The following is a 17,644-nucleotide window of genomic DNA, read 5'->3' on the forward strand; positions in this document are numbered from 1 at the left end:
GATAGTGGAAAGTATAAAGATTTCAAATAATAATTTATTAGTATTTTGGTGCTAAACTATGATCTTTAAATAGAGTTTACGAACATGTTATCAAATGATTCTTGTTTTAAATATGTCTGACAAAATTCTAAAGTCTATTATCTATTGTTACACTGAATTATATTTTAGTTTGTGTCTCCTCTTAATCATTGTAAAAAGTATGACAGTCATTACACTGCAAAAAAGTTAAAATTAAGTGAGTTTCTCCCTAAAATATGTAAAATAATATAAAGAAAGCTTATTTCTCTTTTTCACTTTCATATTTTGTTTTAATAAAAAACTGCCTTAATGTTGACATCTTTGACAAGACTATATTTCTTACTTCTTGTTATGATTTTATGATGTTTAAAATGAATGCTATAACATTTAGGTGGGACAAATGTAATGTGTGTGACAGATTAAGGATGAGGCAGGAATTGATTCAGAATTTAAGCATTTTAATCAATGGTTTAAGCAAAAGATGTAACAATAATAATGGAAAAAGAAATATACATTTACAAAATTCTCTGAGTACACAATGAATGTAAGCCAAATCAAAGCCAAATCAAAGAAATTAACAAAACAAAACAATCCTTAAATCTAACGTCTAAACTTTGCGTCAAAAATAAATAATGAAAATAGAATCGATAACTTCATTCACGACACCCGATCTAAACTAATTAAACTACAAAACTCTAAACTACACAGGGGGCAAAACTCAAACTAATCCTAACTAAATCAATCTAAACTAAAACAAACCTAACAAAAAGGTCATAAGGCTCAGTTTAGAATCACACAACAACCATCAAAGCATTTACTCAAACCCAGCGAAGTTTAACAAGTAAACTTGAATTACCACAGTGAATAATAAATAATAATAAAGATAATAAATCACCTAATAACCTAAGCATGGCATAAATGCAAAAATGTGGCACCCAAAAGTACGCCGAGGCAGAGCGCACACCACAGACTGGCTCATCCAGGGATTGGTGGATCTGGCACTGTCATAACAATGATGGTCAGTTACCTAAACCAGAAAGAAACCTAATAGTGGAGTGAGAAGCTGAGAGAGAGTGGTAAGGAAAATAAAAACGCAAAACTAACCTCCAAAACAATATATACAACAACTTACTCCCTTACAATATAACAATGACTCCCAACCACTTTACTTAGTTTTTTTTCCCAAACTCTGGATAACTTAGAGAACTTAGAGACCCCACTTGTATGGTCTGTTGGATGTTATGTTTCATCATTATGACTGAAACCCTGACTTTGAATTGCAGATGGGGGACGGGCAAATCCCTCACATTCAGTATGAACATGATGGGACGTTTCTACAGGAACAACAGATTGAGTTCAGAGCCAATACAAGCACAATTATTTACTTTGTTCACGTTGTAATTGCTGTAATTCAAATGTAACATGATTTCTTATAGGTACTTGAACTGTTTGTGTTTACTTAGCATTAACATTAAAACCAATGCATGATGTATGTCTTAACTAAATCAGAAACTTTTATTGTTTTGTTTTTTTTCTTGTCTTTTTCCATTTTGAACATTTATTTACATAACAATGGCATTTTGAGAGGCCTGAAAACACAAATCTTTGAAAATTGGTTTTGGAAGACCAAATTTTTGAAAATGCTACAGATTTAAATAAAAATTTTGGCTTTGTAGATTACATGGCATGTAAGTGTAGATTACAGATTACCTCACAATAAAACAAAACTATAGACATCATATGTTTGCAGGCACATAGTGTATTTTATAAAGAGAAATTGCCAACTACTGGCCTGACGTGAATAGTACAGCATTTTTCGGCCTTTTTCACAAACTCATCTGAATGGGGACGACAGTTTTGACAAAGCTGTCCTGTATTCATTACATTTTAAAAGACAAAAAGGAAAACAAATTCTGTTTGTAGTACATATTTTTGTTTAAATGTTCCCTGGTGTCAGTGTAAATCTCCTCTGTGTTGTGTGTCAGATTGCTCTGTCTCAGGATGGACAGATTCAGTATGTCCCCATCACCACTGAACAGCAGGTTGTGGCCCCTGAAGATCTGGAAGCAGTCGCTCATTCAGCGGTCACTGGTATGACCTTTCACCTTTTACCTTTATTTAAAATGCAAAAAACAGAACTATTTACTACAAGCTTTCATGGCTGCATGAGACTGTAAATAAATGACTTTGTGATATTTAGTTTTTCTGTGATGTTTGGATATTGTGATATGAATACCATTTAACCAGATAACTTAAATAGCTTTATTTAGAAAGAATTGTTCATTTTATCATGATTGAGATGTTTTGTTCATGAAGTGGAGTGTATCCACATCAAATATATTAAACAATTTAAAAGCATAGAAAAATACAATAGCGCAAATATTAAAATACAAATAAACTGAGCTGTATTGTTTTGTTGGGAGTCTAACAGAATTCAGCACCCAAAAAATGACTTTTCAGCTTGTTCAAACGACTTTAAAATGAGTTAAAACAGCACCACTTTTGGGGACAACTTAATTGTTTTATGTTTAATTCACTTAATTTCATAAGAATAATTACGTTAACTTGTTTTCTGTTGGGAAAACATAAAGGAATTGTGAGGAAGCCAGCATTTTTTACAGTAAGGTACAGAAATTGATATCATACAAATGATTAAATACAAATGCTACAAATCGCTTACAATTCAATTTTTTTTACTCTTATTATGATTAAATTTGCTCAATGTGTGTGTTTAGCTATTGCAGATGCAGCAATGACCCGGTTTACACTGAAGCCACACCTGAACAACTGGAACAACTGCAAGAGCAGGGCATCCAGTATGATGTCATCACTTTTATTGAGGAGTAGAAACACGACACACTCATTATTTATTAACAACATCAACACACACACACACACACACACACGGACAGACAGAAGAATATCTGAAGCTCATCTCAGCTCCAAATGAGCATCACAAACTGCGCTGATCATAAGTAACACAAACTTCTTCCACAATCATCAGTCATTTATAAGGTGAATGTACAGTTAGATCCTCTCAAAATATGATTTATGCCTTTGTAAATATTGAAAGAAATGTATCTTTAGCCTTGAAAAAGAAATAAGTATAGAGAATCCTGTATTTAAGAAGAATAATGGACATGTCTCTGTGGATGCTGCTTTAATGACAGTCTGTATATAACGTTAGGCTGGAGGATTGACGTCATATTGCTATGAAACAGTTCCTAGCTGTAGCTAAAATTCTTACAAAGAAGGTTTTGATCATTTGCTGTTTCATTTTTAGCTTCTTCAGTTTTACAGATATGTCTTTCTTTAAACATGGCTACAGACCGGAACTTTAAATGCAAACCAAATAAGTCAAAGCCTCTTTATCTGATTCTAACACTGATTTTCTTGCATTAGTTGTGCTATAATATTGTACAATTCTGGTTTTACAAAGCTGTTGTCTGCTGCATATGATTTAATAATATTTATACTCGTGTACATATTGATTTTTGTTCCTATTCAGTGTCTTATGCATGTATTTTAAGTTGCGTCTGAAAGTTCAGATCAGTTTTTATCTTTGGTTTGTTTTGTACATTCACTACCAAGAATCCATCAAACTTTTATAAATGATGCTCTATTTTAAAGCTACTAAGACAAAGACATCTGAACTTCACTATTCAGCTAGGGTCATCTACAATTATACCTTTAATTCATTCAGAAGTCTTGATGCTCAGCTGTCCTTCAGTGGTAACATAACCTGCATGATTGTGCAAGCTTTGTTTTCTTTACACAAAATTAGAAGGATCAGACACTTTGTAACAGAGCAGGCTGTGAACTTCTTGTCCAAGCACTTGTGATTTGTATATTAGTCTACTGCAATGTTCTCCAGGCTGAACTTCCATCATCTGCTGTGAAACCTCTTTAGATGATCTAAAATGCTGCAGCTTGTCTGGTCTGAGCTCTATTTATCCCAATAGAGTCCTCTACACACATCAATATCACAGGAGAATTGAGCTGGTTTTCTTTCTTCTTGTTCCACTGACGCATGGTGAGTTTGAATGTTTTTTTCATTTGTTTTTTGGATAATCATAGTGTAAATCCTGCCATTACATTGAAGCAACTTCTTGGATTGTGTGTGTTTATGTTTTGTAATGTAAAACCAGGGCTGTATTCTATTTCAGCTACATTTAATTCATTATTCATACATTTAGTTAATAATAATACGACACATACAGTGATAATTTAATCAGCAATAGAATATGGGGTCTATTTTCTCAGTCTTTAGATGATTTTTTAATGCTCAGTAATAGTTTTTCCAGCTTGAATCCAACTGAAAGATTCAAATGTTTTGTTCTTCAGGGAGAATTACTTTAACATTGCTTTTATCATTTTATAATCATCTTTGGTGGTTTTGAAGTATTTTGCTGTGCTGTAATCAGTGGAATGATGACACGGTGGCTCAGTGGGTAGCACTTTCACCTCACAGCAAGAAGATTGCTGGTTCAAGCCCCCAGCTGGATTAGTTGGCATTTCTGTGTGAAGTTTGCATGTTCTCCCCGTGTTCATGTGGGTTTCCTCCGGGTGCTCCGGTTTCCCCCAGAGTCAAAGGACAATTCAATTGGTGAATTGAATAAGCTAAATTAGCAGTAGTTAATGTGTGTGAATGCAAGAGTGTATAGGTGTGTACCAGTGCTTGGTTGCAGCTAGAAGAGCATCCGCTGTGTAAAACATACTGTATGCTGTATAAGTTGGCGGTTCATTCTGCTGTGGCGACTCCTGATTAACAAAGGTACTAAGCCGAAAAGAAAACGAGTGAATGAAAAAATCAGTGGATATTGTGTTTAATAATGAGTTTGTGACTAAAAATAATAAATAGAAATGTTAAAACGTTTGTTTTTCTCTAACAGCCTCAAGAGACGTCAGCGGAGTAAAATCAGCTGCTCTTTTACCAAAATCCACCATCAAACCTGCAGTCCGGAGCTCTTCTCCATCTACAGCCAGTGTTTCAGACGAACCAGCTGATCAATCCAGGTAAATCAAATCACAAATATGACCACACTTCATCCATTTTACAACTCCAAATCATTATAGAGATTAATCTGTCTGTGAAAACCAAAACATGAAGCAGTGATGGTTGAGCACATCTCACACACTAGCTGCTGTTTAAAATGCTCTGATGTTTAGAAATTGAATTGATAATCTCTAAATTATTTATCAATCTGACAAACATCTTAAACAAAGATTAGATTTACTTGTACCTCAGTTTGGTAGAAGGTTGAATAAAGTTCACCACCAGCCTTACAGAAAATGTGGACTATTAGAGATGAAAATGAAGCTGATTTTCTTTTTTCTAGGGCATTATTAAAGAATGGGGTAACACTTTATATTGATGGTCCATTTGAGTATTAGTAGACTGTCTGCTTAAAATCTGTTGATAATATAATCAGCTTGATATGCTCCTTTGACAGAGATTTAACTGACTAAAAGAAACTTTGCTAGTACATGTCAACTTACACTAACCCTAACCCAAACCCAACAGTCTTATAATCTAATGACAAAACTTAAATGAACCATCAAAATAAATGTTACCTCTTCTTCTTCTTCTTCTTCTTCTTCTTCTTCTTCCTATAAAACCTGTTGCTTTTAACATAGTTGGAGATGTTGTAAGCAGGGGCGTAGCAACCGTGGGGGACGGGGCATACGTCCCCCTCACTTTTAGAGACAGACCATTTAGAAACAGGTGATTAAGAATGCAAACTTTTGAATTCCATACAGTTGTCACTCCCGTTTCCCAAAACACATTACTATAAATAGACTGTTTAACCCTTTACATTATTACTTTCTTACAACATCTTCCTATAGAACTCGTTGCTTTTAGCATAGTTGGAGATGTTGTAAGAAATTAATAACGTAAAGGGTTGAACAGTCTATTTGTTTAGCAAACGCTGGACATTCGTGTAGTAAACGTGTTTTTGGAGGCGTATAAAATAATGTGGATGATTCAGACTTCTGAACACTGGATAAACCTCAGTGTGTCTGCACAAACTACACTATCAGAATTGACTTTAAAGAAATACCACTGAATATTTTGTTTGAGAAGCACAATTGTCATGAGGGCGGTGAATACTCAATGAACTTAATAAAACTGGGTGCTCTTATTGTGAAAATGCAGATGTTTTGTATTGAATGTCACATTCTCATGTTACGATGTTTCTCTTTTAAAACATTTCTAAAAACAGCTCTGATTTCACTGTAAAACATTGGACATATGTATGATTTGCTGATGTCTCAGTGACTGATATGTTTAGGTTTTGGGTCAGGTAAACGGCAGCGCTGGACTGTATTCTTTAAAAGTGTAGTTCTAAAAGTGCGCCTTAATGACGCCAGTGGCAACTGCAGTGTGTGTTATAAATGACTGGATGCTGTTCAAACCTCATGCCAGATTTTTGTCACTGGGACTAGATCACAATATAAGCCACATCACAAGTGAGTTCAAAAATATATATTTTTATTAGAGAAATACACAAAAACAACTGTAACAATAAAGAAGTGAATAATACAATAACAAGACACTATATATTAACAGCAAAGGTGTCAACTGGCTACTCCAGCATGAACCAGTCGTGGTAAGGCATCTGTCCTAGAAGAATTCTGTGCTCTGGAATCTGCTGCAGACAAGCCCACATCAGATCACAGCATTCTGTGAAAAACAAAAGGAGAGGTGAGATTATTATTATTATTATTATTATTATTATTATTATTATTATTATTATTAGTAAACTGTTTTTTAACTTGTTCTTTGATGAACATCTCACCTTGAGAGAGGGTAAATTTGGACCAGTCATGCTCCAGGTAGTACAGGTCATACGTCGTTGGGAAATCTCCATGCAGCAATGTGAAGAGAAGAACCCCAAGAGAATAGACAGTTGCTGGTTTGGCATGGTAACATCCTCTTTTGTAAAACTCTGGCGGCATGTACGCTTCTGTGCCTGGAGGAGAGACATTTAGTTAAATCTCTGTGTCAGCATCATGTTGATAAATATACCAGATGGGTTTCAGGTGTGCTAATTACTGAGCTTTTAAACCGTATATTAATAATGCTTATGTACATTCATAACTAGTGTTGTCAAAAGTATCGATACTGACACTCATCACAGTCATATTTGCTGAGCATGTGAACACCAATGGCCAATCAGTGGTGTTTAACAGCGTTCAATTGGACATTTTTAAAATGTCAGTCCCAAAGTCGATACTTTTGACAACCCTATTTAAAACACCTACCAGAAAAGGTGGAGTATGCTGATTCCATCATGTAATCTCCGCAGCCGAAGTCAATCAGCTTGACCTCCAGTGTGTTTGGGTTTACAAGCAGGTTTTGCAGCTTAATGTCTCTGTGGAATACTTCCCGGTAGCAGCAAACATTGGCAGCATGAACAGCTTGGCCCATGATAGTTTGTGCCGTTTGCTCGGTGAGGACGCCTCCGTTGAGTTGCAGAAATGCCTCCAGGTCCATACTTGCCGTAGGCCGCTCCATGACCATGACATAATGGTCTTTGAAGACCTGCCAGTCAAGGAGCTGAATTATATTGGCACACCTGGAGCCACTGCTGGCCATACTTGCCAAGGTGATCTCTAGAGGTGGCTGGTCATGAGACTGAAAACAAAATAATGATGTTGGTTTTCAAACAAGGATTTTTAACCACAGCCTGTTGTCTAATATTAAATATAAGACATTTTGAGTTGAACACAGTGACTGAGAAGAGAAAAACAGAAAGTGTAGTGTACTTACAGAGCAGAGATCTTGCATACGTGGTGTCATCTGGGCAAATTTAACAGCCACCTGTTTAAAGAAATAAGCGAACAATTAACATGTGCATCCAGATCATTTCATTCAAATCCTGAACAGAGGTTTCATCAATTTGAATTCTCAGAAATGTCAAAACAATGAAAGCATGTTTCTGATGATGTTCTTTAAATAGTGAACTTCATCAAAGGATTTGAGTCTACAGAAATGAATACCTGCAGACCATCCTGTATGCGGATCCCCTCAAAAACGGAGCCGAAACCTCCTTCACCGAGCTGCTTTCCCAGATTGTAGCGGGAGCTGATGTCATCTGTTAAAAAAGAAGAACATTTAGCTGACTGGACACAAAATCTTATTAAATTATAAACCAAACAAAACACAGAGTTTACAACAAATAAGACTTTCTCCCTAAGAAAAAAGATTATAGGAAATGAAGGAAGTGAAAACTTCTTTACTCTGTTAAAAATAATTTGGGAAATATTTGAAAATGGAAAAAAATCACAGGAGGGCGAATAATTTTGACTTCAACTGTATAATTTTAAAATGTTTGATAAGCCTAAACAAATGTTATGAATTCTAGCAATAAACTTACTATTGTCCAAACAGGTCTCATCGTCTGCTGTAAGACTCAGTGCAGAATCATCAGCGGAGTCATCTTGTGAGACCTTCTGATTCAGTGAAGACTCCGAGTCTTCATCTAGTGCAGAGTCAATGTCAACCTGCACAGAGTCTCCGCTGAACGCTTCAAAGATGCCGTCTGTTGAGAACTGCTGGCTCACTGGAGATTCAAAGCTGTTCACTTCAGATTTCACAGTGGAGTCCAAGTCTTCTTCTGCTGGAGCATCAGGAATTGAAGGTTGGAGAACCTCCAGCTCCAGATTGTTCACAGCAGTGTGAAAGAATTTCGAGCTACTGATCGGCTCGTCCTGTAGGTCATGGATCTCCAGTGCAGGGAGCGGATCTAAAGAGGGGAAGGAATATCATTAATATGATTCTGTAACTCTTTTGACTAGATATTTGAAGTTAATTTGCAAAGACATCACTCAATGTATTTTATTATAATCTTGCAGTTTTTCTGTATTGAAGTGATAATTAGCAATAAAAAAGTATGTTTAAACTATATATCTAAAGGCATAAATACAATTAATTATGAATTTCTTCTTTTAAACACAAAAATAGACCTATTCTGAAGAATATTCCTGAAATCAGCAGCCATTAAACTTCACTGTAGGAACTCAAAATACTGGAAGTCAGTATTTGTGTTCAACACAAGAAAGCACCTGAAACAGGTTTTAGGAGTGAATTATGACAGAATATTCACGTTTATGTGAACTGTCCCTTTTAAGAAACTACCTAAAATTCTTAAATGTTTCTAGTCAGTTTTATTTCTTATCTTTAAACAGCTACTCTGACATGTTCGGTGTGTTTTAGCATTGTTTTAGTAATTAAAATTCATAAACCTAATTTACCATCAACAGTAGCTCTTCTGGGGAAACAGGCTTGGAAGAGGGGCGGGTCATCGGTTATCGGATGACGGTGGTTTTCTGTCATGTTGCCGGTGGATGCGAGTGGCTCACGGGGTGGTTCGTGTGCACGCTTGATACCGAACGCTTTCTTTAAACGGGAAATTAACTTTGAAAAGGCCATTTTATCACCGTTGTGTGGAATCGCAGTAAATACTGAACTACTAGTCGTCGAAAGAAGCAATGAGAGTTTCTGCTTGATTCAGTCAGCGTTAATTAGCCACTGATGATGTCAGAGTTACGTGGTTCCATTTGGAACGCGAAAGAACATTTTCAAAACACGCGGGGACTTTTTAAAACACAATAACTCAAACAACTAATGTTGGCTAATTTGCCTTAAAGTGCCCACACATCCACGTTATACACACACACACACACACTTAGGTCAGAATTATTATCCCCCCTTTTTCTTTTCAGTTTAGTCCCATTATTAATCTTAGTCGACACAGCAGATTGAACCACCAACTTTTCCAGTATATGTTTTACACAGCAGATGCTCTTCCTGCTGCAAGCCACCTCTGGGAAACCTTTTAATTTTTTCTCTATTAAATATTTCCAAAATACATTTAAGAGAGCAATACAATTTTCACAGTATGTCTGATATTTTTCTTCTGCAGTTTTATTATTTATTGAGTATAGTATAAATATTACTTATTATTAAGTCTTATTTGTTTTGGCTAGAATAAAAGCAGTTTTTATAAAAAATAAAAAATAAATAAAAACATTTTAACGTCATATTATTAGCCCATTTAAGCTATTTTTTTTCCAATGGTCCACAGAACAAACCATCATTATACAATAACTTGCCTAATTACCATAACCTGCCTAGTTACCCTAACTAACCTAGTTAAGCCTTTAAATGTCATTTTAAGCTGTTTAGAAGTGTCTTGAAAAATGTCCAGTCAAATATTATTTACTGTGATTATGGCAAAGATAAAATAAGTCTTTCACGATGTAATTTCTCATTTTAATAATAGTTTTAAAGGATATCTGTGTGGTATTTAGTGACTCATTATGTTTTTAATTTAAATGAACTAATTTAGTAATGTTTGTATGTAACTGGACTTGAAAAAATTTTTTATCTAAAACTTCTTCTCAATTAACATTAGTGACAACATTAGAAAACCATAGATAAGAGCTGACAGTTACTTACAGCCATTTATTTATTACCATCCTGGGTTTTGCTTTCATTTGCAAATTACTACCAAAATGTAGCACTTAATATTTAGTTAGTTTCTGTCATTTGAAAGTAATTGTTTACAGTATTGCAATATTTCCGTCTCTATTGTAATGTTACACTACTTTTGCATTGAATCTGAGCTCATTTTCGATATCATGGGTATGACCTATTATCTAGACTGTATATCAGTGGTTCCTAACTGTTTAGAGTGGCATACTCCTAACATCCTTCTCCATTCTCTTTTCCGCTCAGACTGCAGTCTCTTCATTTAAGCACACTATTTGCAATTTAAATAAACATTTTCTGTGAATTCTTTACCTTTATGAATTCTTCTTTTTTTACATGAATAATGTTAAAATAAAGTATAAAGAAAAATATACAACTATAGTCAAAATTATGTTTTCCATGCATTAACTGAGCCCGCCAGTAGGTGGCAGTAAAGCCCTGTTTTAAGTGAATAAGACATTTATTCAGTAACAAAGCAACGGTTGCATTTATGAACAGGTCAATGAATCGACTCTCACAATTCATTTCAACCACAGATTCATTCACCAAAATAACCCACTCTAGCCGAAGAAACCACTGGACCGATGTGAATGCTACCAGGTTGGAATAATGATTAATATTCTTGTAGATTGAAGATTTTGTTGACATTAGGTTTTATAGAGTTACAAAAAAGGTAAAAAATTGTTTTAACTGCGAACTGTATTGATTTTGTGTGAACATGCTACATGCTAACACTGTCATGGCATCCAACAACTGCAACCAGCAGCAGGGCATCCAGCATGACGTTTAGTGTTTACTGTTGAGTAACCACGACACACACATTATCAACACACACACACAGAGAGAGACAGACGGAACATCAGAAACTTATCTCAGCTCCAAATTAACATCACAAACTGCCCTGAGAAGTAACACAGACTTCTTCCAGAATCATCAGTCATTTATAATTTTTTGTAAGTTTCATTTATAGCCTTTGTAAATAGTGAAAGAAATTTATCTTTGTGTTCCTACAATGTTTAGCCTTGTAAAGGTAAAATAAATATGTATAGAGAAAACTGTATTTAAGAAGAATAATGGACATGTCTCTGTGGATGCTGCTTTAATGACAGTCTGTATCTGTAGGCTGGAGGATTGACGTCATATTGCTATGAAACAGTTGCTAGCTGTAGCTAAAATGCTTATAAAGAAGGTTTTGATCATTTGCTGTTTCATCTTTAGCTTCTTTAGTTTTACAGATGTCTTTCTTTAAACATGGCTACAAACAGGAACTTTAAATGCAAACCAAAGAAATCAAAGCCTCTTTATCTGAATCTAACACTGATTTTCTTGCATTAGTTGTGCTATAATATTGTACAATTCTGGTTTTACAAAGCTGTTGTCTGCTGCATATGATCAGTGGTGGAAAGAGTACAGAAATATCATACTTAAGTAAAAGTACCATGACTTGCCTATAAATTTAGTGCAAGTAGAGTAAAATTATCTGTTGTATTTATTACTTAAAGTATGAGTAAAAAGCAGTCCTTTCTAAAGTACTCGAGAGTAGTAAGTATTACGCTGTAAAAAGCTGATGCATTGGCGACCATAATTCAATGTCCAGTCAGCGTCTAAAGACATTTTGATGTACAATAATGATGTCAAGTGACGTTGATATTTGGTTGATTTTAGGTTATGTTATAAAAGCATCAAGCCAATATCTTAAACCAACATCACGTTGATGTCAAATACTGACCAAAATCCAACATCTGATAGCTGTCATTGTGGTAACGTCCACACAACCTCAAGCTGTAACATCTTTAGACGTTGATTTTAGGTTGGACATCCGATTTTCATTTCCAAACAAAATGCAGCGTCTCCATGACATTGGAAGACAACGTCAGTCTGATGTCGTGTTGAGGTCTTGTGCCTGCTGGGTGTTTAAGGCCATTTCGGTCATCATACAGTAAACACCCATGATCTTCTCATCAGTGACATGCATCTAAACAGTCTCTGGGTCATTGAGTATAAAGATTTTGGACAATTTTAATGCTTGCAAACAGTTTGCTGCAATTATAAATCGCCCAAGTCTTGAGGTAGATCTTTATGTTGCGATTTACTTTCTGTGTGCGATTTAACTGGACAGGAATCACAAGACTGATTTTTCATGTTCCCATAGATAAGACAAAATAAAGTAGTGACTACAGGTTAAAGTAGTGGAGTAAAAGCACCGATACAGCACTGAAAATGTACTCAAGGCAACACACATTTTTAAAACTACTAAGTAAATTACAATTTCTGAGAAAATGTCCTCAATTACAGCAGTTTAAGTATTTGTAGTGTTACTTTACACCACTGCTTCTCACTACACAAAGTCTGTCTTGAATAAAAAGGAAATCACTTTAAACATTATTAACACATAATAATAATAATAATATCAAAATCACTTTAGACAGTATTAACACAATTATAATATCAACACAAACAGGAAAACAGTTGTTTACTATCATCAAGTCCTTCAGTTCCACTCGAGGTCTCCATGATCTATGCCCTGGTTTGGTGGCTCCTGAAAATAGAATTATAAAAAGTCTGTGACCTGATGACCTGAACATTCTTATATTAAGCAATGTGTTCACTTTATTCAGTAGTCAAAATCATTTCACAGGTAAAAACTGATTCAAATAATCAAATTAATAAAGCAACGATAATAAGGATGATGAGAAAACACTGATCCTTGTTTAAATTCATGCTAGAAACATACTAGTAACAATTCATGCTAGAATCTTGCTAACAACTCATGCTGGACTGTCTTGTTTCCGTCTTTAAATGGTTAAATTGTTGACTGCAAGGATCTTCAACATTCTTTTTGTCATCTTGACACTTTTTCAAACTAAATAATCTACTTCTAACAGGCTTTTTCAAGCCACTATAAAGTTTGTCTTCAACCTTTATCATGTCTTTGGGAGGAAACCTATGCCTACAATAAGGGGAACATACAAACCCCACACAGAAATGTAAACTGGCCCAGCCGGAACTCGAACCAGCCAACCTCTTGCTGTGAGGCGACAGTGCTAATCACTGAGCTACCGTGCCACCTGGAGATCATATCTTCTTCAATGGTACAAAGTTGGAGTGTAATGCTGCACAAGAATGATGCTTTGGTTGGGTGTGGCTACTTTGGCTTTCAGTTTTGTGTTACAATTTGATTTGATTCTGATTCACAAGTTCTAATTTGTATTCTTGATTGAATTCTTCAGTGTGTTAACCTGAAAATATATAAAGCTAGAAGTTAAAATGTAAGTTCCACACACGCTGTTGTTGAAAGAACACTGTATTTGTTCAGTGGTACAGTGGTGTTCAGTGGTATTGCTGCTTATTAAACTGAAATACACATACATAAAATGTTTGACAAATTTGTTTGATTAATAACAGCTCCATTGTTTTCCCCGTTTTAAAGCACACAGTTCTTCTTGAGTCTATATCTAGGGCTTGCGAAAATACTTTTGGGCACTTTGTAGAGGCTTTTTAGATCCAAATTCGTCTGTTGTAGTGACGTCCAATCAGTTCCCAATAGATTAAAACAAATTCCGCCTTAAGTTTATTTTTCAGAAGCCATCTCACTTACGAATACACCAAATCAGCACTAAATAGTTACGAATTCTAAATAAAAGGCACAACTGGATTATGCTCACTTTAAATTTCCATCAGCATTGATGCCTACAGGCTTTTTTTTTTAGGTTCTCGTTCTGGAGGTGCTGTCTCGCATGCTGACGGTCCAGGCCAAAAAAATCTGAAAGCAAGGCTGGAGCAGTGGTTGAGGTCAAGAAGGAGGAGCAGCCTGAAGAGGAAGAAGATGACGTTGTTGATGCAGGCGCTCTTGATGATCAAGGTCAGTGGAGTGCAGATTGCATTCAATATATTTCATCATTTCCTATATTTGAATGTATTTTAATTGTACATACAGGTGACAGTGATTATAAACCAGCTGATGAGGAGTCCAGGTCCAGACTGGCTGTCAGGCACTTCACTCCTCCTCCCTCCTGCTCTTCATCATCTAACGCATCTACCTCACGGAAACATCCTCACAGGATAGTGGGACCTCATCGCAAATTTCTTCCAGATTCAGGTTAGGGTTAATCTAGCTTTTTGGGTCACAGAGGTATAATAAGTGAAGTTTCACAAACTAATTTCAAGAGGAGTGTGATATGATTGACAGCTGGTCCCTATCAGTAATCATTATCTTGCTAATCGGATTATTCAAAATTTAACATAAATATCCAGCCTAACTTTTCTCCCTATCTTCGCTTTGGAAGACCTCCCCCCATCCATTCATCCCTTCTCCCACTTCCACAACTCTAAGATCGGGCTACACGGTGGCTCAGTGGCTGACACTGCTACCTGACAGCATGGTTCAAGTCCTGGCTGGGCCAGTCGGCATTTCTGTGCGGAGTTTACATGTTCTCCCTGTGTTTGCGTGGGTTTCCTCCAGGTACTCCGGTTTCCTCCCACAGTCAAAGACATGTGACACAATTGAATTAAATAATAGTAACAGTCAAAGGCACTTAATACCAAGCTTCTCTAATTAAGTATGCACTGGTGTCGTTGGCGGTCAATTCCTTCAGAGCTGTCTTTATTAATCAAGGAATAGGCCAAATGAATCGGGGGGAGCTCTCGAGAACTACCTGATCTCATATCCCTCTAAATGGTCATTGACCAGAAGGCAGCCTCGGGCTCATCTATCTCTGAGCTCTGGGTTCTCTTTCGGGACAGCATGCCAAACCTACTAACATGGTCAAGCATTATTTAAGTGTGAAAATGTTTAAATAGCAACTTTCATATGAGTGGGATAACACTAAATTTTATAAACAGAGTCACCAGCAGCACCATCTAAAACCAACAATACAGAGGATCCTCGAGCTCCTGAAGAAGCAAGTTCCTTTGGATTGGAGAACAGATCTTTTTCGTTTTCCAATGGGACAGTAGTGGAAAAAGGAGTCAGCCAGTCAGATTCTGAGAACAGAGATACTTCATTAAACACCAGCCTCGATGATCTTGAGTTCCTGCCCAAAAAAATGAGGACGACCTTCCAAACGCTTCCTTCAAAAGAAGTACAAAAAATACATGAATCGCAAGTAAGTATTGTTTTACTACTTGTTATGACTTCTTGATGTTAATCTAGAGACTGAAGTATGTAACATTTATATTGTACCATAGACCATTCTGTGTAATGCGGGAGAAAATGAAAACCATGCATCATCCAAAATACTGCCAAAAAATAATAATTTATTATACAAAATCAAAGTTAAACAGAAAATAGTAATAATAAAGAAGAAGAATATAGATAACAACAAATACTACAAAAGGTTAATTATACACAGTTTATATGAACAAGAATAATCCAAAAACAATAAACCCTGCAGGGGAAAAGGACAAAAGTGTCGGTGAAAGAAAAGAAAATAACAAAAACAAACTAACTCCGCTTAACCTTTTTACCTAACTGAAAACAAAATAATCGAAAAACCAGTCTTCAGCGTGTGCCTGGCCTAACTTACCTACTCTAACCCAACCAAACAGAAAAATACAAAGACAGCGCTCACTCCTAAACCTGGGCTATTTCTCAATTTCAAGTACGCAAAAATTGCACTTGCGTCCTTGGAAGTTCAGACTTGCCAAGTTCAGACTTGGAAGAACGAACTCCTGAGGACGCAAGGACACAAGTCGGGTACTTCTTCAAATGGAACTGCAGTGTACTTTATAACGTCACTTACCTCACTCACCATGGATTCATCAGTTTCACTGTACATTAACAATAAAATGATTTAACTATATCAAGCACGACCCTTTAATTAATATTATATTAACATTATAAATCTACATTATGTATACATATATTCATATAAATGTGAAGTAAAATGAGTTATTATATACAGACACGTTTCTTTGATTATCAGATTTAATAAACGGCAATGGTAATTATACAAGTGTATACACAATAACAAATAAAGATAATGTCAAACAATTAGCCTAACAAAGATAAACAACATACAACATGGTAACCTAAATAAAAACAATTATAAAAGGTAACAAAATAATACTGCCAAAATAATACACCTGAGAACAAATGATAGATTTAAAGACCAAAAAATGTCCGCTAGATATTCACAAGATGAATTAAAAATCATGTTTTAACTACAATGGAGTGATGAGATCCAGCGGTACATCCGAGATGGACTGGCCGAAGTAAAGCTCTTCTCGGTGGGGGAGGTGATGAAGGAGCTCCCGCTAGCAGGCTGGGAGTTGGAGTTCGCATAACCTGAGGCACATCGTCAAAAACGCTCTATCTTTGTGAATAAACTGACGATTCGAGTTTAAACAACTACATTCTGCCTGAAAAAACTTTTAACGCTTTATTTTGTGACACAGTAAAGGAGTATTTTTTAAACCGTGTGGGTTTTCCCCTCTGCCATTAGCGTTTGCTGGTTTAGCTGCAATGCATTCTCTGAGCTTCCCAAGTTGCACAAGTCACCTCTCGAAGCATCTTTGATGAAAAACGCAGAGCAAGTACACATCCGGGAATTTTATCTGTATTTGGCAAGATGTGAGCTTTGAATTGGAACAGTACTTTGGTGACGGTTGATGACGTTTCACAAGGACACAAGAACGCAAGTATAGACAAGAACGCATATTGAGAAACAGCCCAGGTTCGCTAGGTGTTGTAAGAATGTTAGTCGCGTGACATTTCCTCTCCAAATCCTTTGGGGCAACTGCAAAGTTTATCAACAAACGATCACAGATGAAGAATAAAAATAATGGAAGTAGGCAAGATGGCAATGTCATCTTTGTCAACTCATACCAAAAACAAAAGAAATAACAAGAGGCAGATTAAAACAAACAACAAGGCAGGAACGCAAATGCCTCTGTACGGCGTCTCAATTGTCATCCTTTTAAAAACCTGGCGACCACTCAGATTGGCTGCAGAACCCGCCACATCACCCAAGATAATGAGGATTGACCGATACTACAGCCAATAGCAATCAAAAAGGGGTTGAACCTGTGAAATAGAGAGGATCGAGACAGAGGCTGTTTCTTAATTCCAAGAACGCAGAGAACAAACTTGCGTTCTTGTGGAGACCGGTCTTGCCAGGTGTCCCCAGA

At 36.1% G+C, this 17,644-nt stretch overlaps 3 protein-coding genes across 4 annotated transcripts in view; 2 read left to right on the forward strand and 1 right to left on the reverse strand.

Annotated features, from left to right (window-relative positions):
• LOC137496359 (zinc finger protein 335) overlaps positions 1 to 8,929 on the forward strand; it is a 31,252-nt gene extending 22,323 nt beyond the window's left edge. The window contains exons 18-23 of one of the 2 annotated variants that reach the window (XM_087264752.1): positions 1,302 to 1,372; positions 2,004 to 2,109; positions 2,754 to 4,051; positions 4,911 to 5,034; positions 6,590 to 6,724; positions 8,414 to 8,929. Coding sequence is in view for 1 of the 2 variants with exons in the window: in XM_087264753.1 (XP_087120879.1) it covers positions 2,004 to 2,109; positions 2,610 to 2,643; positions 2,754 to 2,865 (252 nt within the window). In the remaining variant the exon portion in view is untranslated. Of the gene's footprint in view, positions 1 to 1,301; positions 1,373 to 2,003; positions 2,110 to 2,609; positions 2,644 to 2,753; positions 4,052 to 4,910; positions 5,035 to 6,589; positions 6,725 to 8,413 lie in introns of those variants that run through there. The other variant, XM_087264753.1, reaches the window with a different exon arrangement.
• On the reverse strand, positions 6,491 to 11,273 carry LOC796099 (serine/threonine-protein kinase pim-1-like). Its single transcript, XM_087264728.1, has 7 exons — positions 9,277 to 11,273; positions 8,400 to 8,768; positions 8,023 to 8,117; positions 7,793 to 7,843; positions 7,285 to 7,657; positions 6,819 to 6,992; positions 6,491 to 6,703 (listed from the first exon to the last, which is right to left on the reverse strand). Exons 1-7 carry the CDS (start codon positions 9,452 to 9,454, stop codon positions 6,606 to 6,608), a joined length of 1,338 nt encoding a protein of 445 aa, XP_087120854.1. The 5' UTR covers positions 9,455 to 11,273; the 3' UTR covers positions 6,491 to 6,605.
• A 2,353-nt stretch (positions 11,274 to 13,626) lies between these two features.
• Positions 13,627 to 17,644, forward strand: part of LOC108190952 (zinc finger protein 335) — a 78,320-nt gene continuing 74,302 nt past the window's right edge. The window contains 5 exon segments of the mRNA XM_087264034.1: positions 13,627 to 13,655; positions 14,269 to 14,378; positions 14,454 to 14,615; positions 15,359 to 15,564; positions 15,566 to 15,621. Of these exon segments, the coding sequence (XP_087120160.1) occupies positions 13,627 to 13,655; positions 14,269 to 14,378; positions 14,454 to 14,615; positions 15,359 to 15,564; positions 15,566 to 15,621 (563 nt within the window).

Source organism: Danio rerio, chromosome 8, assembly GCF_052040795.2.
Source record: "Danio rerio strain M-AB ecotype USA chromosome 8, GRCz13ab, whole genome shotgun sequence".
NCBI lineage: Eukaryota > Metazoa > Chordata > Actinopteri > Cypriniformes > Danionidae > Danio > Danio rerio.

What these genes read in the sequence shown, in the direction of transcription:
- LOC796099 (XM_087264728.1), bottom strand. Translation starts at nt 9,454, where the DNA reads ATGGCCTTTTCAAAGTTAATTTCCCGTTTAAAGAAAGCGTTCGGTATC. An exon ending in CAGAAGAGCTACTGTTGATG is followed by an intron (nt 8,769 to 9,276) that starts GTAAATTAGGTT and finishes TCCCCTCTTTAG; the next exon opens with ATCCGCTCCCTGCACTGGAG. An exon ending in TGAGACCTGTTTGGACAATA is followed by an intron (nt 8,118 to 8,399) that starts GTAAGTTTATTG and finishes CTTTTTTAACAG; the next exon opens with ATGACATCAGCTCCCGCTAC.